The sequence below is a fragment of the Lithobates pipiens genome, unplaced genomic scaffold (assembly GCF_037356315.1).
Source record: "Lithobates pipiens isolate NorthernLeopardFrog02 unplaced genomic scaffold, aLitPip1_a1.2 Scaffold_13, whole genome shotgun sequence".
Classification (NCBI taxonomy): domain Eukaryota; kingdom Metazoa; phylum Chordata; class Amphibia; order Anura; family Ranidae; genus Lithobates; species Lithobates pipiens.
Window position 1 is genome coordinate 265,929,711 of NW_027507718.1, and position 25,625 is coordinate 265,955,335.

General features: G+C 40.7%; 1 protein-coding gene across 1 annotated transcript in view; it reads right to left on the bottom strand.

The window, feature by feature from the left end:
• STPG2 (sperm tail PG-rich repeat containing 2) overlaps positions 1 to 25,625 on the bottom strand; it is a 980,631-nt gene that overhangs the window by 349,471 nt on the left and 605,535 nt on the right. Inside the window, exon 13 of the mRNA XM_077476582.1 lies at positions 15,277 to 15,392. Coding sequence (XP_077332708.1) covers positions 15,277 to 15,392 — 116 coding nt within the window. The remainder of the gene's footprint in view (positions 1 to 15,276; positions 15,393 to 25,625) is intronic.

The window sequence follows — 25,625 nt, forward strand, 5'->3', positions numbered from 1 at the left end:
CCATTATTAAAGACCTGTAAGGTGTCTGCATCCTTCTAAAACACTACAAAAAAAAGCTTAGACTTTCTAACATCTTAGGTTTAATGTCTTAAACGATTTCATTTTTCCTGGGGGAAGCTAAAATACACTTTAACTTATTGCTACCCAAACACCTTACTGAAATAATTCTGAAACAACATCATAGATCTGTTCACAGCTTTGTATTAATATATCAAAGCTCTAAGAGAGTAGCTCAGAGTTCTTTTGTTTTACTTGGCCCGGGAGCTCTTCCACAGTACAAGACCAGTATACTGAACAAAAGAAAGCTGTTACATCATTGAAAAAGTCTCACCCACTGTACGGATGCAATAAAAAGTTAAGTGATTTTTGAAGTCTCAAATGCCTATATTAGCATAATTATCCATAACCTGCTAGTGCATTTTTATTAGGTGGGAATGACATTTATAATCACTGCAGATTCTGCACAAAGGTTGATATTTTTTCTTTATCGATTCTGGAGGCTTGTTAAATAGCTAATTACATAGCTCAGAGTGAACTTTTCAAGAAAGTAAAACTAAACATTTAGAAGACGCAATAAAAATTGCAAACATTCTTTGAAATGCTAAATGATAACAAAAGATAAATAAGAATTCCATGGTATCATTATTCCACTGTCAGCTTGCTAAAAGGAACGCATTACTGAGAAAAATATGTAGATGGCCATTACTGACCTATGAATATAGAAATTTTCTGTGCTTCCCCTTGACCTAAATCTATCTAGCTGCAAGCACAAGTAAAAGAATACAGCCACCATAAGCACATAAGCACATAAGAAACAAAGATGTATTGCGTTAAAACTATAATAAAAACTATAAAAAAAACATTATGTCTATGTACATAAAATGTATACGCAATAACATAATAACAATCATTCAATACATAAATATGAATATATTATCACATTTCGTAAAAACTATTAAAAATATGTGGTAAGTGAGACCACAACACCAAGAATTGTAATGTGATTTAATGTGTTTTAATATTGTAAACAGCAATTCAAATCTAATGGACAGTTGGATCTGGTAATCTTTGTTTATTTTTTGTTCTTACCCTTGACGGGTCCTATTGATTTTTCCTGTTATATCTTCAGTTATAGCACAGCAATGTGCCTGGTGTCACTGCGCCAGAAGTGGCACGTAGGCGTCATGACAAACGTATGAGCATGTCGAACTGGACGATATTCCCTACAGAGTATACTGAAAGATCGTTTCATGATAGGTAATGTTATTCATATTACCTAGGAATCCATGTATTACCTAGCTACACCCCTACTCCCCACATAGATTTTATACATATATATATATATATATATATATACAAATATATATATATATATATATATATATATATATATATATATATATATATATATATATATATATATATATATATTCAGTATACGCTGTGGAACATAGTCCCACACTGGGTCATTTTTTCTGCTTTGGCTCATTTGAACACACATCAGTGTATAGGTCTATTCTCCCCATGATGGTTTGAATTGCTGGCTGCAATGATTTCTTGCTTTTATGAGCAATTTTGCCATCTGCTATAGGTAGGAAGAATATTTGTCAAAATAGAATAACAAAATATATATGGAATGTTCTTTTTCATATGATTTGAACAAATTGTTCTTAAATATTCTTCTATAATTGCAGAGTTTATGTTGTTATTGTTCATCTTTCTGATGAAGTGGGATCCTGACCTGTGAAATGTGTTGTAGAGTAGCAAGCAACCCATCACTTCATACATGAAATGAATGATGGGAAGAACAGCATGTAATGTTTTGCATTACAAGGCAGATGTATACATACACAAGCGTTGATTTACTAAAGGCAAATGGAACGTGCGCTTTGTAAAGTGCAGTTGCCTTCTGCAAGTGCAGTTGGCTCCAGAGCATAGTAAATGAGGTAATGCTTCACTTTGCAAAGAATACCCAATCACATGCAAGGGAAATTTTAAAAACAGCCTTTTTGCTTGCATATGATTGGATGATGGAATTCAGCAGAGCTTTTCCTCATTTACTAAGCTCTGGAGCTACTGCTCTCGCAGAGTGCAACTGCACATTGAAAAGTGCACCGTTTATTTTCCTTTAAAGCCGCGTACACACGTAGCCGTCTGTCCGACGTACTTAGTCTGGCGGACGTCCGCCAAACTGTCCATCGGAATTTTCGAACGGGCTACTTGCCCACACACGGCACTTTTTCAGCGGACTAATACAGCGTACTAAGTCCGCCGTACTAAGTCCGCCGTACTTTCGAAATGAACGGACTCGCCCACACACGCGGAGGAAAGTCCGCTCATTTCGAGCGCGTCTCCAGGTAGGCGGGGCCCACGAAGGAGACGTCGCTGGCCCCGCTGCCTGGTATGGACTTAAAGGGGAACCCCAACGCTGAAAAAAATCGGCGTGGGGGTCCCCCCCAAGTCCACAACAGACCCTTGTCCGAGTACGCTACCCGGCCGGCCAGGAAAGGGGGGCGAGCGAGCGCCCCCCCCTCCTTAGCCGTACCAGGCCACGTGTCCTCAACATGGGGGGTGCCTTGGGGAAGGGGGGGGCCGCGCGGCCCCCCCACCCCAAAGCACCTTGTCCCCATGTTGATGAGGACAAGGGCCTCTTCCCGACAACCCTGGCCGTTGGTTGTCGGGGTCTGCGGGCGGGGGGCTTATCGGAATCCGGGAGCCTCCTTTAATAAGGGGGCCCCCGAATACCGGCCCCCCACCCTATGTGAATGAGTATGGGGTACAATGTACCCCTACCCATTCACCTGTAAAATAAAAGTACAAAAAAAACACAACACACGAGATAAAATACTTTATTGCACAGCTCCGGGGGTCTTCCGTCTTCGGGGGTCTTCTCGCCGGACTCCTCCGCTATCTTCTTGTAGCTCTTTTGCTAGCGGAGGAGTCCGGCTTTCTTCCTCGCCACCGGCCTCTTCTCCCAACTTCAGGGGTCTTGTCCCCCTCTTCGGTTCTTCTGCTGGGCCACCGCGCCTTCTTATAGCTCTTTTACAGGCGGTGGCCCGGTCTTCTGTCGCCGCTGCCGCCTTCCGTTCTTCTTCTTCTTCTTCTTCTTCTTCTCCTTCTCCTGGAGATGTTGACTCGACGCTCTCCGGCCACAATGCCAGGGACGTGCTGCGCGGCCACTTATATAGGGACAAGGGGCGGTGTCCACATGGCTTTATGTCACATGGGTTGGTGTCACATAGTGACCCCGCCCCCTTACGATGTCACAGTCCCCATGTGACATCAACCCATGTGACCAACCCATGCGGCCTGGTACGGCTAAGGAGGGGGTGGGCGCTCGCTCGCCCCCCTTTCCTGGCCGGCCGGGTAGCGTGCTCGGACAAGGGTCTGTTGTGGACTTGGGGGGGACCCCCACGCCGATTTTTTTCGGCGTTGGGGTTCCCCTTTAAGTCCATACCAGGCGGCGGGGCCAGCGACGTCTCCTTCGCGGGCCCTGCCTACCTGGAGACCCGCTCGAAATGAGCAGACTTTTCTCCGGGCGGGAAAAGTCCGCTCATTTCAAAAGTACGGCGGACTGGCATACACACGACCGGATTGTCCGCCGTACTGTCGGGTCAAAAAAGTATGCCGGAGGCTACACACGGGGGGATTGTTTGGCGGACTTGAGTTTGCTGGACTTTTCCACCGGTTTGTTTGATCGTGTGTACGCGGCATAACAAATCAATCCCTTATTATTTTGTGATAGGTTTTGTTGATTTTAATCAATATATTTTAACATTTGTACAAATAAAATGTGATACTTTTTATAAATACTTTTTGTGGTACCGTCAAAGTTTCATTTTTCTCTGTTAGGATGTTTTTGTTTTTTTTATTGAACAAATAATGTCCCCATATATTAGGTGCTAAGGTCCCATACAAGTCTTTTAACAAACAATAAAAAAAAATGCTAAAATGCCAAAATAATCAATGCTGGAAAATCCTATATGGATCTTCAGAAAACAAAGAAAGTGGTTATCCATACCACTAAACTCAGAAAAAGATCAAAAGATCCTCACCATGGACAAAATCTCAACTTTTTGCTGGACTTTTTAATTCTAAAAGGTCTAAATGCACATTTCAGCTACACCAATGGGATGATCAATATAACTATTCCAAGGGAGAACTCCTTTGCTATTCAACAGCAGTAAAGAGGTTTACAGTTAAATAAACACATGGCAATCTTTATTAAAGCAACTCTAAAAGCTAATATTCATTGGTGCACATTAGATCATGCACAGAATATACAAGCACAGAGTAAACATGCCGCCAGTACAGAAAACATTGGCGGTAAGGATTTCTGTATTTCCCTAGGGAAGCACCACCACTAACAGTATCCTGGCACACATTCAAACTCCACCTCAGGAATTTGCATCACTGTACTACACCCAGGCATATATAATGCACAGTACAGTGTAAAAAGTGGAGCAGTAGGGAGTACCGTACATTGTACATATGAAAAGAGTGGAGTCATTAGGAGTATGTAACATAGTATAGTGTACAGAATGGAGGGGTAAAGAGTATGCAAGTAGGTAGTAATGTACCTTACAGTGTCTAGACTGGAGCAGTAACTGCCCCGAAAGCTTGGGTTCAGGTAAATGGGTATATATCTTACCCTTTTCTATTGCATTGAGGAGCGAGGCAGGGGTGCCCCCCGTCACCTCTACTATTCACCCTAGCTTTGGAGCCCTTGACAGAGGCCATCCATTTTTCACCAGCAATTATTGGTTTCCAGAGATCCATGAGTGAAGACAAAATAGCATTATATGCCGATGACACATTACTATTTCTAAGGGACACCTCATCATCTTTGGCTGCAGCTATGTCCTTAATTGATACATATGACTCCTTAAAAAAAAAATAGACTGGAGCAGTCAGTAGTATGTAAGGTCAAACATGACATGAACAATAGAACAGCCATATAACATATATTTAATTGTACAGAACAATAAAGCCATCAGGAGTTTGTAGCAGTGTACAGAGTGGAGCAGTAAGGAGTCATGCAACTTACATTGTATATTGTATATACAATATGTATTGTATATGAAGAGTAGAACAGACAGGAGTGTGTAATGTACAGTACAAAGCACACTAGTAGGGAGTAAAATATATTTAATTGTACAGAAGAATGGAGCCATGCGCAGTATGTAACATACATTACAGTGTATAGAGTGGACCAGCAGGGAGTACATAATGTGCAGTACAGTGTGCATAGTGGAGCAGTAAGAAGTAACGCACCTTAGACTGTATAGATTGAAGCAGTATAGAGTGCGCTAGTAGGGGGTATAATGCAGTATATTACATTGCACAGAAGAAAAGGGTGTTGTCCTTAGGAGCATTTATGTACCATACAGTACAGTGTACAGAATGGAGCATTTCTGTACAATACGGTACAGTGCACAGAGTGGAGCATTTCTGTACCGTACAGTACAGTGTGCAGAGTGGTGCAGTAGCTAGTAATGTACTTTACAGTGTATAGACTGAAGCAGTAGTATGAAATGTAAAGCATGGATAGATTAGAGCGGTCAGAATTGTGTAATGTACAGTACAATGAACAGAGTGAAGCAGTCTGATCTATAGAATGTACATCATAACTTGTATGAATAGAATGGCCAGGAGTGTGTAATGTACACCACAACAAAGAAAGTATCCATGCCCCTTTAAGCCACAGTCGCCATTTAGTGCAATATAGTCTTTCCTACTTTCTACAGATCTTCACAACACCCTCTTGTCCCTCTTGTTCTAGTTTTAAAGTTAGATTTGTACATGCTTATGCCGCGTACATACGGTCAAACTGTTTGACGTACTTAGTCCGTTGAAACACATTTCAGCGGACAATCCGCTCGTGTGTGGGCTTCAGCGGACTTTTTCAGCGTGCAGTCCGGAGTACTAAGAATTTTGTTTTTTCCAAAAATCTGTCCGTCGTACTTTGGTTTTAGCGGACAATACGGTCGTCAGTATGCTAGTCCGACGGACTAAGAATGGCGCATGCCCAGAAAGGATTTACAGGGCTTTGCTGTGTCTTGGACTTCCTATTTCTAGTCCCGTCTTACGTGCTGTACGTCATCGCGCAAGCTTTCGTCGGACTGTTTGTGTATCAGTGTGTGGTCAAGTCCGTTCAGTGGAAAGTACGCCGGATTGTATGACGGACTAAGTACGTCAAACAGTTCGACCGTGTGTACACGGCAATACTTACACACTGCCAATATTTTATACCATTGGTTGATTGTATGACGGACTAAGTACGTCAAACAGTTCGACCGTGTGTACACGGCAATACTTACACACTGCCAATATTTTATACCATTGGTTGATCGTAACAGATGAGCTGTTGAATTGGACATTAAAGGTTGTACAATCATTTAGTACATAGTAAAGTTCCACAAAAAATCAGTACAGTGAATCATAAAAAAGAAGAATGTCCTCAGGAAAAATCCAAACACTGTGAAAAAAGGAACAAAAAATGTGCAGTGACAAGTAATCTTGATTATCCGTGCTTCACCATCACTCGTGTGAGAGAAATACAAACTCACCAGATGACTACATATAATGAGCCTCGTAATAATCCAATTTCCTGGATATCGATATATGCTTGAAGAGGGTGGTCCTCAGATAAAGCTCAGCTCATGAGGTATCTCCTTAGAATAATATACCAAAAAAGCTCAGGAGAAGCAGAATATATATCATAGCGCAACAAGTTTATTGCAGCAGATATCCCAGCAAATATATATAATAAATGCACACTTACATTTTTAAGGTGTTAATAAGTCAACACCAACATGTAAAGCCAGCCAAGTAGAAAGCGACGCTCTTCCAAATTGCAGCGTGCATTCTAAAACACTGGAAGTCGGAAACCACGAGTATTGGAAGTGACGTTGATGCGAGCGAACGTGCAGCCTCAATGCATTTCGTGATCAACAGGTCATCAGGAAGATTCTCCCGCGCTTCTTTGGTATATTAATCTAAGGAGATACCTCATGAGCTGAGCTTGAGCTGAGGATCACCCTCTTCAGACATATATTTATATCCAGGGAATCTGATTATTACGAGGCTCATTATATTTACTCATCTGGTGAGTTTGTATTTCTCTCATACGAGCGATGGTGAAGCACGGATAATCAAGATTACTTGTCACTGCACATTTTCTTTTTTTTTTTTTTAACAGTGTTTATATTTTTCCTGAGGACTTTCTTCTTTTTTATGATTCACTGTATATATATCATAGCGCAACAAGTTTATTGCAGCAGATATCCCAGCAAATATATATAATAAATGCACACTTACATTTTTAAGGTGTCAATAAGTCAACACCAACATGTAAAGCCAGCCAAGTAGAAAGCGACGCTCTTCCAAATTGCAGCGTGCATTCTAAAACACTGGAAGTCGGAAACCACGAGTATTGGAAGTGACGTTGATGCGAGCGAACGTGCAGCCTCAATGCATTTCGTGATCAACAGGTCATCAGGAAGATTCTCCCGCGCTTCTTTGGTATATTAATCTAAGGAGATACCTCATGAGCTGAGCTTGAGCTGAGGATCACCCTCTTCAGACATATATTTATATCCAGGGAATCTGATTATTACGAGGCTCATTATATTTACTCATCTGGTGAGTTTGTATTTCTCTCATACGAGCGATGGTGAAGCACGGATAATCAAGATTACTTGTCACTGCACATTTTCTTTTTTTTTTTTTTAACAGTGTTTATATTTTTCCTGAGGACTTTCTTCTTTTTTATGATTCACTGTATAGATTTTTTGTGGAACATTGCTATGCACTAAATTATTGTATAGAGCTGTTATTTTTAGAAGGTTTTTGAGTTAGCGCCAAACTTTTCATTTTCTGAACTTAATTTACAAGGTGGCATATTCACTTAAAAAAGGGCACCTGAACTCACATTGTTTGCACGTATATTACAGTATATTTTTTTTTTTGGAGCCACTACTTGTTTTTTAATGACATACAATTAAAGGTTGTACACCTACAGGTTCCAATGATGAAAATGCAGCCCTGTAGACATTTGGCATAAATTGCATTTGACTTCATCAATGAATAATCATGTGGAATGTGTGTTAATCATGTGGTATGTTACTAATCATGTGGAATGTTTGTTAGGTTTGTAGACACTGCATCCTGGTAACACTAGAGCATCACAGGGGTTTTACTGCATAGCCTTGTATTTATGGTTGACCTCCAAATAATTTTTCTCCCAGGATGTGGCACATATGTTCTTTCTGGGAAAGAAACAACCGCCCTCATATGTCTGCCCTCTGTAATGATGGAAAATGCAGTGTATTACGACAGAATTGAGTTGACTACTATTTTTATTGCTATTGCCACCAAACCACGTTATGAAGATGGATGACTCTTCACATGCAATTTTGACGGAGTTCACTGGTCTTTTCAAAGATATAATATTACAAGATAATTTCTGTGAAACCATAATAAGTCTGTGCATAGCCCATGAAAACATGAATCAAGCAAAGTTTTGCACTGAAGGCTGTGACTCTAGAATATTACGCTGTTTTAAGCATTTTTTTTATATTAGAAGACACAGAATTTTCATTGCAGATACTAACAAAAAATCTATATACAGTAGATGTATAGTGATTTACAAGCAAACAGCTACAAGCAGAAATATGTAGAAATACTGTTAAAAAGAGAATTTGTATATGACCAAAGGCTTGTTTGCACATTTATCATTGCCACTTTGTCAACCACTTAATTCACCTAAAATTTAAAAAAATAAAAAAATAAACAATTGCTGTGTGTATAGTTTTTAGCTAAGCCTACTTGTAACCTACATTGTATTTAATATAGTAATACAAACAGCAATAATGATATACAAAGGACAATCAGATTAATCTGATTTTTAGCATACTGATGACAGATAATAACAGTACAGGCATACCCCACTTTTAAGTACACAATGGGGTTTATTTACTAAAGCTGAAAATCAGGCTCACTTCTGAATAGAATCCAATGAGCTTCTAACCTCAGCTTGTTCAATTAAGCATTTGTAATAAAAGATGGAAGCTCATTGGTTTCTATACAGAAGTGAGCCTGATTTTGCACTTTTCCGCTTTAGTAAATAAACCCCATTGTGTACATAAAAGTGGGTCATGCCTGTAATCAAGTGATGCACGTTAGGCTCCCTATAACATGTGCCCTCTGGTGTACAATTTGGTGATGTGGTGCAATGCATTGTTACCATGCAGTACATTGTGGTTAATTTACTAAAACTGGAGCGTGCAAAATCTGGTGCAGCTCAACATAGAAACCAATCAGCTTCCAGTTAATGACAAAGATAAATTGAACAAGCTGAATTCAGAAACTGGTTGACTACCATGCAGAGCTGCACCAGATTTTGCATTTTTTCTTTCTTTAATACTGTACAATGAAATTTCACAAAATTTAATTTGATTCATTAACATTTGACCTGCAGTGCATTGAGATACAGTGTAGTGAATTACAGCACACAATGGGGTTGATGTACTAAAACTGGCATTATAGCCAATAAGCTTCAGCTTGTTCAATTAAGCAAAAAAAAAAAACTGGAAGCTGATTGGTAATTTTGCACCCTCCAGTTTTAGTAAATCAATCCTATAGCTGTTTAAAAATGCATTATGTACTACTTTTTTCAGCCCACACCAACACCATGCATGTGTGCAGTGGCGGTGCGTCCATTAAGGGTCCCCCTCTCTCCAGCCACCCCCCTGTATGACTAGTAGATCGATTTATACATTGCATTAATCTATCCTTGGCCGCAGCTGCCACCCTCTATTCAGGCGTCCAGCCCCTTTTGCCTGAACTACAGCGCCGGGGGGTGTATTTTTGAAGCACCTGATTAGAGCCATAAGCTCTAATAGGCTTCAAAAAAGGTAAACTGTGAGCGCAACGCATTGTGCTCACAGTCCACCCAGGTGTGTTAGAAAAGCAAATTAATATTCACTTCCTTAACACTGAACCACCTCTCAGCCAATCAGGTGTGTGGGTCTGATACCTGTCATCCAATTGGCTGAAAATATAGGTGCTACAATTGGACGCCTATCAGGAGGGAGGGAGGAGATGCACAGAGGACACAGGAGCCACTATCTGACCCGCTGTAAGGTCCCACCACTCACAGCCAACACCCGCATTCCTGATCCACCAACAAGACACTGTAAGTGGCGGGCAGGTGGCAAGCGCAGGGGGGTCACAGATGCAACTTTTGATGGGCACAGTGGCAGCATTTGATGGGGCATAGTGTCACTATTTTATGGGCACATTAGCAGCATTTGATGGGGCGCAGTGGCAGCATTTGATGGGGCACAGTGGCAGCATTTGATGGGCACAATGGAGGCAGAATTTGATGGGGTACAGTGGCAGCATTTGATGGGGAACAGTAGCACTATTTGATGGGCATAGTGACTGCAATTTATGGGCACAGTGACAGCATTTGAAGGATCACAGTGGCACTATTTGATGGGCACAGTGGCAGCATTTGATGGGGCACAGTGGCACTATTTGATGGGCACAGTGGCAGCATTTGAAGGGACACAGTAGCAGCATTTGATGGGGCACAGTGGCTCTATTTGATGGGCACAGTGGCAGCATTTGATGGGCACAGTGACAGCATTTGAGAGGGCACAGTTGCAGCATTTTATGGGCATAGTGGCTGTGTTTTATGCCACAGTGGCTGCATTTGATGGGCATAGTGGCAGCGTTTGATGGGCACAGTGGCAGCGTTTGATGGGCCCAGTGGCAGCCTTTGATGGCATAGTGGCTGTGTTTGATGGTACAGTGGCTGCGTTTCATGGGCACAGTGGCTGCATTTGATGGCACAGTGGCTGCACTTGATGGGCATAGTGGCTGCAATTGATAGGCACAGTGGCTGTGTTTGATGGCACAGTGGCTGCATTTGATGTTTTTTTCAGAATTTTTCAGTTTGTTTGCGCCCCCCCCCTAAAAAATTTTGAGCACCAGCTGCCACTGCATGAGTATGAGCTGAACTTAAAGCGGAGGTCCACCCTAAAATGGACCTCCACTCATCGGAATCCCCCCCCTCCGGCGCCACAATTGGCACCTTTCAGGGGGGAGGGGGTGCAGTTACCTGGATAATCCAGGTAACTGCACCCACTTCCGGGATAGCTGTCTGCGGAAAGGGGCGTAGATTACGCCCCTTTCCGCAACTGCCCGCCCCTTTGCACAAGTGCCCCGCTGCCTGCTGGGAAACACACAGTTCCCAGAGGCAGCGGGGACCGTCCGGATTGCGCCGCGCGGCTCGCGCATGCGCAGTAGGGAACCGGGAAATGAAGCCGAAAGGCTCCATTTCCTGATTCCTATACCCAAGATGGCGGCGGCAGGACCCGACAGACGACCTAGCGATCGGCTTCGGGTGCCGACATCGCGGGCGCGCTGGACAGGTAAGTGTCACTATTTTAAAAGTCAGCAGCTGCAGTATTTGTAGCTGCTGGCTTTTAAAAAAAAAAAAAAAAAAACGCGGAGTCCCGGTGGACTCCCGCTTTAAAGAATACAGGGCGAGGTGACTCGTCTATGCATTGGGACAGCACTGTGTATATGGTTTAAATTTGCCTTAAGCTAGAATGAGACCCCAATATTTACTGCTAAGTAAGGATCTCTAAAAAAAATACTTGTACATACTGAGCAGCAAAGAAACTGTTGAACATGAGTACATTTAAAGAGGGTGGATGATGTGGCCGATTCTTTTAGTAAGATCTGTAATAATTTTTAAAATACAATTGCAGCACCAGTTGTTGCTACAATTATGTTTTATAATTTAATGTGGGATTTACATATTTTCTTCCGCATTGCTAGCAACCTTTACTTTTTGAGCTAGCACAGACAATTATTTTTGTTGATGATCCATATTAAGCTCATGAGACAGGATAAAATGGATATACTGTACTGGTAATACACTATGGTAATACTATAGTATACTATAGTAATTACTGTGTTCCACAATATAAGCACATATCTATAGTTTTAATGCAAAATGGTAATCTTCATCTTCCTACCCTATGCTATATAGGTACATTACATAAATCTCTCTGCGCACCTATGGCACATAACAGAAGCAATAAAAGAAGATATTGCTACATACTATCATCTTTCACATCTTCTTTGATATAAGATTGCAACAAGAATATCTTCAGAGAGACTAGTGCAAATGACAAATCATTTTAATAAGCACACTAGGCAAAATATACTCATTCTCAATGGTCCTACAAGCTCCAAAGCAATACATTTGATTGTTCTTGCAATATGACGCCGGGCAGATGTGCCTGTTCATCAAGTGTATACAAATTACTAAGTAAAAAGGCAGATTTTTGTCCCATTGGCCAGCCCCACCTCAAATATCTATATACAGAATTGTTTTAATCATGTATAGGAATAGGTGTGTTTGGTCAGCCACTAACTTCCAACAGCAGTGACATCTCCTTTTCCCTGCCACAGAATCTCATTCTTCCTGCTACACTCAGAAGAGTCTCATATCTCCTGCATTCTATAAAATGTAAAACAAAGAATCTAACCAGAAGAATAAAAAGGCCTTGTGATGGCCACTCAAAGTTTCTGCTGATATTTACCCAAAGTTTTCATGTCCATGTTGGATATACTGGGGTTGATTTACTAAAGGGAAATAGACATTTCACTTTGCAAGAGAAGTTGCACTTTGAGCAGGGTTACAAAGACAGGGAGCCCCCCCAAAGGGCAGGTTAGACACAATAAGACATAAGTAGTTTTCCACCTTTTGATTCCGAAAGAGTCACCTAATGCCAGGAACACCAATGGATACTATAACCACTTCCCGGCTGCCCCATAGCAAATGTATTGCTACAGGGCAGCCGTTCTGTGCAGATTCATTTGTATACATGTGATTCTGCACTTCCAGGAAGGGGGCATGTGGAGTGTTGCTTCTGCCATGATTAGTCACAGCAAAAGCCGATCAGCAGGTGCCAGCCAACGGATGTCCACCAGCCCCCACTGGTCGTCCAGAAGGGAGGCTGGATGGAGCGTTGCATATGTAAACAATGCATGGCTCCATCCTGACAGCAGGGATGTGATGGATTCATCACATACCTTAGTAAAACAGCCTAAACAGTACACAAAAACACTGGATAGGCACACATTTAACCCTTTGATCACTCTAGATGTTTAACCCCTTCCCAGCCAGTGTCATTAGTACAGTGACAGTGCATATTTTTAGCACTGATCACTGTTTTAGTGTCACTGGTTCCCACAAAATGTCAAAAGTGTCAGTGTCATGACGCAATATCGCAGTCTAGCTATAAGTCACTGATCTCCACCGTTACTAGTGTAAAATAAATAAATAGAAATTCCACTATATATCCCATAATTTGTAGATGCTATAACTTTTGTGCAAACCAATGAATATATGCTTATTGGATTTTTTTTTTACTGAAAATATGTAGCAAAATACATATTGGCCTAACTTTATGAAGACTTTTGATTTTTAAAATGTGGTATTGGATATGTTTTATAGCAGAAAGTAAAAAAAATAAAAAAAAATAAACCCAGTGGTGATCAAATATCACCAAAAGAAAGCTCTATTTGTGTGAAAAAAAAATTCATTATAAAATTGATATTATATATTTATATTATAAAAATTATATAAATTTAATGTGGGTACAATATTGCATGACCAGGAAATTGTCAGTTAAAATAATGCAGTGCCATATTCACAAAAATTGGCCTGGTCATAAAAGGGGTTAAATCTTCCAGAGGTCAAGTGGATAACCCTGAACTCTCACTCTGAATATATTAGCGTTACAAGAAGGGACTGTAAAACATGTCCCATTCTTCACCAGTCCCTCGTGTCTTTCTAGACACACATATCTTGACATTAGTATTATGTATATTGAATTCACTTCACCTTATAGGCACACACCACAGGAAGCTACCGCACTTCTGTTGATGCAAGGCCTTGCTTTCGTGACTCCCCAGACCACGTCCACGGGCCAGTCCTGTGCTGAAGCGGGCTCCTAAATGGAGACTGAGCCGTGAGATGAGGGACACAAGAAGCACCTTCCCTCCCACCAAACAAGGACGCCGTCACCTGCCACAGTCACAAACTTCCTCCTCTGACTGGCCACTATCTTTTGAAAGAGTGTCCCAACCCAGAAGATTAAATTGTGTATTTTCCCAAATGTATTTAACCACAAAAGTTTACCTTGGTCAAATGTTCTGCATCAGTTCAAGGCTGTTTAACCCAAAGGGTTGCACGGTTTTAACTCTCAAAGCTTATGTTCTTTTGATACACCAAAGTTACACTTGTTATTGCCTATACACATTTTCCAGTAAATGACACCGACAACCTCTTCACTTAAATGACGAACTTGAGGTTCACATGTACATCTTACAACATTGTTCACATATGCAGATGATTGCATACAAATTAGTAGTGTGATTTGGCTGAAGAAGAATGGCTTTGCTGCTGAACTGGTACACTGTCCCTATCAGTTTGTATAGGAAAAGGTGTACAGAGGACTTAATGCGGCTCACAACTGAATTGGATAATTTCCATAGTAGCAAAGAGTCCATAAAACTTGGATTCTCTGATAAACAGGCAAGAAAGGAGTAGCAAAAAAAAGAGAAATCTCATCACAGCTCTTGATCCTCCAAAATCACTCCCACAGGCCTCTCTTACTGGGGTTGGTCCTCTGCATATATATATATATCCCAAGATATAGGATATGACACACCTGCAAAGAGTAGTCACACATGACCGGACCCCTGAAGCCAGAATATTTAAAGTAACACAGTACCAAATCACAATACAATGTCAAAAAATATAAAATAACAGTACAAAATAACAGTACGGTATACAATAGACACCTGCCTACAACCAAGCTTTGCTAGAGCTTAGTGAATGTGGAGAAGCTTTGCTGACTTCCATCATCCAATCACAGCTGGGTTTTATTTTTTAATTTTCCTTGTGCTTAATTAGATATTCTATGCAAAATGAATTTCAGAACAGAAGAATTCAAGCAAAATGAAATTCCACAACAAGACTATGCTCTGTTTATAATTTATTTGCAATGTGCAACTTCCTTGCAAAGTGAACAGCCTATTTGCATTTAGCAAATCAACCACAGTCACCCTATCAAAGTCATAAAAAAAAACAACAACTTTGTTTCACGTTTAGAGATCGAATTCCTCTAAATAATTGCAAACGTTCATCTAAAATGCATAATTAATCAGTTTTGCATTTTGTGGTACCTCATATGATCCAGGACCAGGTGTAACTTCTTTTGGATCTTTAAAACGTTCTTCTCTAGGAACAGAAGATGGAGACTGAATGACTGGTTTCATGACTGGATTATAGGTTCCAGGCCCTAAAGGCAAGAATAGTAATTATATATTGATGAATGAATAAATAATGCACATTAGAGGTACAAGCTATTCGTAAAAAGCAGGAGAATCAGATGTGTTAGTAATGTGCTTCTGAATGTTCATGTTGAGAGTAATGGCCTTTTCATACCAGTGAAGTGCGTTTCTCATTACTAGTGGACGGGCAAACAGAATTACAGGTAAAAATAAATTAAAGCAAATAGAACCTGTTAACAAAGCAGGATTAGCATTAGAAACAGTGTGTGAAGTAAGTGTACTGGCATATTACTTGTACTTTTATACCTGATATGCTAGTTGCCTGTCATGCTGACCCTCCGGCATCAATAATCTGATTTACTGACCCAGAAAAAATATACTGATAAGGACTTTTTAGGTCTTCATGCATGATCCAAAACATGGAGAGGTTCCCCACTGAGTTTTTTAGCAGCAAAATAAACAAAATATATAATTGTAAAAAGTTTTACAATTATATATTTTGTTTATTTTGCTGCTAAAGAAACCCCAATGGGGAACCTCTCCATGTTTTCATTTCTTTGGGGTGTGCAGCTCCTTTAAACCCTTGCATATGTGTTCTTCCATGATCTTCATGCATGATCCAAATCATCGATCCAGAGAGTGTTGAAGACAGTGAGTTTTCAGCATGTAGACTGTTCACATTGCAAGGGAAGTTGCACTTTGGGAATATTCCCCAGCGTTTAGTGAATGGGTGAAGCTCTGCTGACGTCCATCTTTCAGTCATGTTCAGGCAAAAGTGCTGTTATTTTATTTTCTTTGTACGTGGTTATTCATTGTAAAGTGAAAGTTTGCCACATTCATCAAGCTATGTGGAAATTTCCTTTGTAAAGTGAAACTTCCCATGAAACAGTTTATTTGCCTTTAATAATTAAACATCAGGGAGTCTGCATAATAGCCATTTAACAAGGTCAAATGTGATGGATTCCAAATATCGCTTATGCAGGTTTAGTTTAAGGTTCAAACAGTGGTGGCCCGTCCATTTGGGGCGTGGGGGCGCTGCCCCCTAATCCATGAGTCCGGCCCCTAATTTACATGCAGGTCACTAGACACATGGATTCCAATGATTTTTTATTTCATTTTTTAGCACGTGATTAGAGCCAGAGGCTCTAATTGGCTTCAAAAAAGGGCGGGCTCGGGACGCAGAGCACTGCGCTTTGAGCCCACCCAGTTGTGTGACAATAGCAAATTAAGTGGGTCCTGAGACCTGATTGGCCAAGAGGAGAAGGGTTAACATTGGCCACCGAGGGGGAGTAGAAGATGCAGGGGTAGCTGCCATGAAGCCGGGGGGAGGAGGAGACACAGGGTGAAGCCGACAAGGAGGAAGTGCTGACAGCTACCTAGAGAAGGGGTAAGTGCAGGGCTGGTGGGCTGACGATTGAGCGACTGGGGTGTGTGCAACTGACCCACTGACCTTAGGGGGCTGGTTGCTGGTTTTGCCGCAAAACTCCCCCCTCCTCAAAATAAAATGAAGCACAAGCCGCCACTGAGTTCAGAGTCTGTGTCCTGATAGAGACATTTCCCTTCACTTCCTGTTCTGGAAACACGAGAAAGAGGAAGTGATTAGAAATCTTCCCAAAGTGGAAACCCCTCCTAAACAGTTGTCACCCAAACATGTGACAACTGTAATGGTCTGAATATCCTATAATTTTCTGTCTTGGTGACAATGGCAACTAGGCCAAATCAAAAACCTGTCAAGAGATTTTAGAAATTCCCTGTTCTATCCAAAACTGGAAAAGAAAAAGTTTTGGCTTTTGATATACCTTTAATTCTATGAAGACACACTTTGCACAGCTTACTAAATGTCAGGACCATAGAAGTCTCTGGGATACCATGGTTTCCACAACTGGCTATGAGTGCATCTTTACAATGATAGATAAGCACAATAGACAGAGGTGAGTGTCATTACATATTAATCGAAGTGGCGGCTGAATTATTTTTCTTTTTTTCAGGCTATGAAATTTTTTAGCAATTAAAGAAAATTATTTTTGATCTTTGGCACAAACTCAGTGTCCATGTTATTTTCTGTGAGCTGAACCAACAAAAAAAAAAACAATCCTATGGTTGTTCCTTTCTTATTTTCTTGTCTTAACTACTAAACTCATTACCATCCCCATCTAATAGAAATGAACAAAGCAAATGTTTGAGGTCCATCTGGGTGACAACTGTGGCTTGCTTTATGGATACAGCACACAAAGAAAGTGTAACAACCTAGGGACAGGAAGTCTGTTATTTGCAGGATTGCCAGGTGAAAATAAATGTAAGCGAAGCCTGAAAAAAATAAAATGAATGCAGGCAACACATCAAAGGATTGGTAAGCTTCAATATATTAAGCTTTTTTGTTTTGGGGTTTTTATGTAATTTTTCAAAAAAATCATGCATTTGGGAAGAATAATACTTAAAGCAAGCTGAAATAGTTTCTTGGAAAGCACCATATTTACTATGTTTGACTCCAGATTTTAGGATCATATGGAGCATTTAAGTGGTCTAAAAAGTCTAATAGTAATGAAAATTTACAATTGGCTTCGATATAGACATTTTTTTCTGTGGCATGGTATATAGGGAACACTAAGAAATCACGTTGAAATATATGTTGACATTGCCAAGAAATAAGTGGAAAATTGGTTATTTCTACGCATTTTAACTATATCAGTTCTCTGCTAGATTGAAAGATGATCCCATGACTTTCAGAGACCCTCAATTTCACCCGTTCATCTTCTGTCAGGAGTGATAGGAGGCACCAGAAGCATCTGCCACAACACTTCCACATTCCCCCTCTACAGACAAACAAGAAAGTTAATCAAAGCAGAAAGTGTCCATTTCCCACCTTGGTGTCCTCTGTCCTCTGCCCCCATAGTGCCCTCTGTCCTCTGCCCCCATATTGTCATCTGCCCCCATAGTATCCTCTGTCCCCATAGTTTTCTCTGTTCTCTGCCCCCAAAGGGTCTTTTGCCCCCATAATGTCCTGTGTTCTCAACCCCTATAATGTCCTCTGCCCCCATAGTGTCCTCTGACCCCATAGTGTTCTCTGTCCTCTGTGTCCATAGTGTCCTCTGTCCTCTAACCCCATAGTGTCCTCGGCCCCATAGTGTCCTCTGTCCTCAGTCCCCATAGTGTCCTCTGCCCTCTGCCCCCATAGCGTCCTCTGCCCCCACTGACATGTGTGTCTTCGGATAGGACAAGACCTATGCACGTATACCATGCAATACAGATCCCCCACTCTCCATATTGTTTGAGGGGTATTACACTGCTATACTCTGTGGAAGTGTTTGGGAACTGCCTTTTCATTTATGCATCAGCAGACGATATACTCTCCATTTGCTGGACTGCCTGTTTGTTCTATACTTGTTATACCAGCTATAGACTTGCAAAATAAGATTTTTGACATGTGATTATGTGGGAAGTGAACATATATTTTCCCTCCTGCTGGATCTTTATGGACTATAAATATATTCCATATTATGGATCTGGTATGGTCAATTAGGAGATTATGAGAAAGTACTGCTATGCTCTATATTTGGCTTAGTAAATTTGTATAAGTTTTTTTGTTTAATTTTTCTCTACAGCTTCATGTTTTACTTGACTATGTGGTACTGTGAAGGAAAGGATCTCACAGGTGTGGGTATGTGATACACCTGTGGGATTTCTTTTTTAGATGTTTGTGCATTTTTTTCAATAAAGTTTACCTTTTGATGATCAAAATATACTACTTTGTTGCTTTCTTTTCCCATTGTGAGCAGTCGTGAGTCCGCTATGGTCTCATTTCTCTATTTTTCTATCCTCTGTCCTCTACTCCCCATAGTGTCCTCTGTCCCCATAATGTCCTCAGCACCCCCCTGCACCCCACCCCATGGACACAAAAACACACACTATGTAGGTAGAAGTCTCCTACCTTACACAGGTGTAGAGCACATCGGCGAGCAGCCGGTCTCATAGGACTGGATGGGGGCGGTAACTTTTTACATCAACGAGCTGGTGATTGGTTGCTAGGATCACCTGGCAAAACCAATAACCTGCTGTTTAATGTAAAATGTTAAGTTCAGCGGTTCCTGCCCCTATCCAGCCCTGTGATACCAGCCACTCACCACTGTCCAATGAAGGGGACCGCGGGAAACATGTCTGCGGGCTGGGTGCCTGTGAATTAATCATGGGCACTGACGGGATGGACAATTAGCGATGGTGGGCTGGGTGTGGCCCGCAGGTTGCCAACACCCAGCTCTGGACCATAATGCAAAGATTATTCACACTTTTCACCTCTCTGGGTATTGCAATTGTACTTTCGGCTTCTCTACTAGGTCCCTCCCTCAGCTCCCAGAACAGACATGTTTGGCCAGCCATTGGTCTGTGGTATTACGTGGCCTTGACCCCAGATATGTTGTGCGTATTTTTAGGGATAGCCAGCTATTTCTTTCCATCCATTCTTTCCCATGTTTGGTTTCAACATTAGACTATAATGGTTACTTTTTTCTCTTTCTCGATTATTGATGTATCCGTTCCTGATTAAGTGGATTGCCCATGAAACATGTCAAGCCTATTCAGATGCATCAATTTATACCAACATTTCCTCAGATAGGTTTACTCATCTCTATCATACCACACTTCACTACCATGTGATTCTGTTGACCCCTTTACATGGAGGATTACGATGTATAATATATTGTGCAATGTGCCATGCTGTCATCACAATTTTAATGTGTATATAAATTTTTCTACCATTATGTATATATTATTGTTACATGTCATGCCATTTACTGTTTAGTAAATAAACACGCAGGTTTTTTTACTCATATGTATTTCCTTGGCTTTGCCAAACACACACCTCATTTAAACCTCATTTAAAGTCCCACCTTCTCTGCCCGTCTTTTTGTATCAATACAGGGATCGATGTGTATACATTCCCATACGCCTCATTTAAAGTTCTAAATGTATCCCCCCCTTTTAGATGATCAAATCACACATATATAGAAGTATAAAACTGCTAAGAAATGTGGGAAGGATTACAAAAGGTGCATGAAAGAGCTAATCTCAGCAATAAACTGTATATGAAATAAATTTCATTTAGAAAGCTATACCAAACCAAGCTGCTGATAGGCCAGGATATGTAGGATAACATAAGGAACAACTTGGAAATGGTTGATTTTCACGTCGCAGCACTATTACTGTGGTCAACCAGAAAAAAAGGTATATATATATATATATATATATATATATATATATATATATATATATACATACATATACATATATACAAAAATGTGAGGGGTGTACTCACTTGTTAAATACTGTATATATACACTGATATATACAGTATCTCATAAACAGGGCTTTTTTTTCAGGGAGAACTTGGTGGAACTCAGTTCCACCACCTCTGGCTCAGACCCTTTGGTGCCTGCTCACCACAATAAATTGTAAACAAAGTCTGGTTTCTGTGTTTACAAGTGACAGCTCTGCGCTCTGTGTGTAACCCCCCATGAACTCTGCACTCTGTATGTAGTGCAATCCTGATAGTTAATGCCCCTTTAAGACCCTTCTACTGCTTGCGAAAAATGACCACACCCACAATTTGATGTGATTTGGAGGGTGTGTGCAAGGGGAGGGGTTTTAAGGGGTTGTGGCTGAGTTCTAGAACCTATTGTTTGAGAAAAAAAGCCCTGCTCATGAAAGTGAGTACACCCCTCACATTTTTGTAAATATTTTATTATATCTATACATGTGACAACACTGAAGAAATTACACTTTGCTACAATGTAAAGTAGTGAGTGTACAGCTTGTATATTAGTGTATATTTGCTGTCCCCTCAAAATAACTCAACACATAGCCATTAATGTCTAAACCACTGGCAACAAAAGTGAATACAAAAAAGTAAAAGTGTCAGTATTTTTTTTCCAGCACTGCCTTAACCCTCTTGGGCATGGAGTTCACCATAGCTTCACAGGTTGCCACTGGAGTCCTCTTTCACTCCTCCATGATAACATCACGGAGCTGGTGGATGTTAGAGACCTTGCGCTCCTCCACTCTCCATTTGAGGATGCCCCACATATGCTCAATAGGGTTTAGGTCTAGAGACATGCTTGCCACACTAACTGAAGCAATGGCATATATGTACCATTGCTTCAGTGTGCATGTGCCGATGATATCGGCACATGCATATACAGGAGACATTTCCTAAACCGTGTAGGTTTAGGAGATATCTGGGGTAGCTACAGGTAAGCCTTATTATAGGCTTACAGTGGTGTGAAAAAGTGTTTGCCCCCTTCCTCATTTCCTGTTCCTTTGCATGTTTGTCACGCTTAAGTGTTTCAGAACATCAAACCAATTTAAACAATAGTCAAGGACAACACAAGTAAACACAAAATGCAATTTGTAAATGAAGGTGTTTATTATTAAAGGTGAAAAAAAATCCAAACCATCATGGCCCCGTGTGAAAAAGTGATTGCCCCTAAACCTAATAACTGGTTGGGCCACCCTTAGCAGCAACAACTGCAACCAAGCGTTTGCGATAACGTGCAATGAGGCTTTTACAGCGTCCTGGAGGAATTTTGGCCCACTCATCTTTGCAGAATTGTCCTAATTCAGTTACATTAGAGGGTTTTCGAGCATGAACGGCCTTTTTAAGGTCATACCACAACATCTCAATAGGATTCAGGTCAGGACTTTGGCTAGGCCACTCCAAAGTCTTCATTTTGTTTTTCTTCAGCCATTCGGTGGTGGACTTGCTGGTGTGTTTAGGATCATTGTCCTGCTGCAGAACCCAAGTTCGTTTCAGCTTGAGTACATGAACAGATGGTCGGACATTCTGCTTCAGGATCTCTTGGTAGACAGCAGAATTCATAGTTCCTTTTATCACGGCAAGTCTTCCAGGTCCTGAAGCAGCAAAACAGCCCCAGACCATCACACTACCACCACCATATTTTACTGTTGGTATAATGTTCTTTTTATGAAATGCAGTGTTCCTTCTACGCCAGATATACTTGGACACACACCTTCCAAAGAGTTCCACTTTTGTCTCATCGGTCCACAGAATGTTGTCCCAAAAGTCTTGGGGATCATCAGGATGTGTTGTGGAGAAATTGAGACGAGCTTTGATGTTCTTTTTGCTCAGGAGTGGTTTTCTCCTTGGAACTCTGCCATGCAGGCCATTTTTGCCCAGTCTTTTCCTGATGGTGGAGGCATGAACGCTGACCTTAACTGAGGCAAGTGAGGCCTGCAGTTCCTTGGACGTTGTTGTGGGGTCTTTTGTGACCTCTTGGATGAGTCGTCGCTGCGCTCTTGGGGTAATTTTGGGCGGCCGGACACTCCTGGGAAGGTTCACCACTGTTCCATGTCTTCGCCATTTGTGGATAATGGCTCTCACTGTGGTTCGCTGGATTCCCAAAGCTTTGGAAATGGCTTTATAACCCTTTCCAGACTGATAGATCTCAATTACTTTCTTTCTCAATTGTTCCTGAATTTCTTTGGGTCTCGGCATGATGTGTAGCTTTTAAGGATCTTCTGGTGGACCTTACTGTGTCAAGCAGCTCCTATTTAAGTGATGCCTTGATTGTGAACAGGTGTGGCAATAATCAGGCCTGGGTGTGGCTAGAGAAATTGAACTCAGGTGTGGACAACCACAGTTATAGTATGTTTTAACAAGGGGGGCAATCACTTTTTCACACAGGGCCATGATGGTTTGGATTTTTTTTTCACCTTTAATAATAAACACCTTCATTTACAAATTGCATTTTGTGTTTACTTGTGTTGTCCTTGACTATTGTTTAAATTGGTTTGATGTTCCGAAACACTTAAGTGTGACAAACATGCAAAGGAACAGGAAATGAGGAAGGGGCAAACACTTTTTCACACCACTGTATCTATAGTAGTAATGGTGGTAAAGGGTTTACAACCACTTTAATAATCTCCACATTAGGGCCTTTTTTTCAAAACATTGGACACACCCTCAAATGGGTGTTGGTAATCGCAGTCTTGATCCTTTGTGGAAGATATTTTGAACAAGAGGTCATAAAAGCTCATTCTTCACAGTCATGTTTTTGAGCAGATGATTACAGAATACATCCACAGCATCCTTCCCTCATGATGTCATTTGTCAGGTTGCTTCAGTAAATACCCACAGGGGTCCTGCTATTCAATGTGATAATGATCTATGCATTCATGTAGTCCTCCTTGTTACAGGTTGGCTGCGCAATTGTCATCTGCCTTAATATAAGTCCTTTGCAATTTGCTTCTGGAGAAGACATAGTTTAGTTACAAGCCCCATTGATATAAATTTTAACCAATATTACAAGGGGCAAGAGAAAATCACCTGATAAGCATTCACGAATGTCTTTGAGAATTTTCTTGGCAACTACAGCGCACCAAACTACTATATGTAGGTTGAAAAGCTCCTTAGAACATACACGACCATGACATGTCATCAAAGATTAATTTTCTGGACTGAATACACTTGGACTTTTTTCCTGAAAATCTAGGTGCAGTCAATGATGAACATGGTGAAAGGTTCAACCAGGACATTGCCACAATTGAAAAACTGTATCAGGGCAACTGGAATACATCAATGCTTGCTGACTATTGTCGGACACTGCTTCAAGATTCACCTGACACTAAGTACAAATGAAAATCAGCAACAAAACACAAACAAATATATTTTTTCTATTTTTTAGAACTGTTGAACTCATGTAGCGTGTCAGAAACATTATGCAATTACCAATTGCCGCTCGCACTATAGCCAAAAGATGGCTACAGCGTGGGCTTAAATTGTCGGGAGGGGGTACATGGATGTCCTCCCATTCCCTGAGGCATGTGGGTATGCACTCTGGGATCCCAGAGTCCATGAGACACAGCTGATCATAGATCCGGTAAAGGGCAAATCAAAGCAGGCCCTTTACCACGCGATCAGCTGTCAGCCAATGATAGCGGATTATGAAAATAAACAGATGCCGGATATCTTTTTTCTTTCTTCACGCTGTCAGCATAAGGGAAAAAAAGCCACGATTTCTGTTAGAGGGTTTAGAGGGACATTAGTCCCATTAATGCCCACATGTGCTGTTAATCAGTGCTATCTATTAGCGCCCATCAGTGCCACCTATCAGTGCCCAGCAGTGTCACATATCAGTGCCCACCAGTGACAAATATCAGTGCCCACCAGTGCTGACAATCAGTGCCACCGACTAGTGCCCATCATTTCCACCTAATAGTTCCCATCAGTGCAGCCTCATTGGTGCCTCCTGATTCGTGCTTATCAGTGCAACCTATCTTTGCCCATCAGTGCCACCTATCAGTGTTCATCGGTGCAGCCTATCAGTGCCCATTGACATGTACAATTTAATTTGTTCCAAGTTCTAATGAACAAATGTGTTAATTCAGAAATATCCGAATTAACGATAACCTGTTTAACAAATTTTTCTGAATATTCGTAAATTTTAAAACTTGAAGATTCGAAAACCTGAAAATTAGAAAATCTGAAATAGTAACTAATAATAATTTACCTTATCTATTACTAGCTATTATTATACTATAAGTATTGGAATTTCTTTTAAATTTGGCTGTTAGTGAACATAATGAATACAATTTTTTTTGAAGTTACGAATTATCCTAAATAACTAATACCATATCTAAATTAATGGAACGTAATGAATTAATAATAATAAATAACAATAATAATAATAAAAACTTTTTATTACTATTATTATTATCTATTATTAATTAGTTTCATTCCATTTGTTTAGATGCGGCATTCATTATTTAGGATAACTCGTAACTTCAGATAAATTTGTATTTGTTATATTCACTAACAGCCAAATTTGAAAGGAAATTCTAATACCTATAATTTAATATTGTAAAGAAGGAGAAAAACAACAGGCGCAACAGATGTATCTATCTCCTTATCTCAGCACAATGGTGTGAAAAGATTTAAATAGACAAAGAAAATAAACAAATATAAAAATGTAGCCTGCCCTATAGCAGCCGCTTACTACAAAAATACACAATATCCTCTCTATGATAAATACCACTTATAGATCCACAAATCATCAGATGACATTCATCATTAGCGGTGCTCCTGTCAAATTTAAAATGATCAGGCTAATGATAGTGATGATTTTCAGTCAAACTTATAATAAAACTTCTCAAGTTTGAAACACAAACAACTGAATGATCAACGGTAATAGCAATATCAGATGGTGACTAAGAGAAAGAGAGAGTCCAGTCAC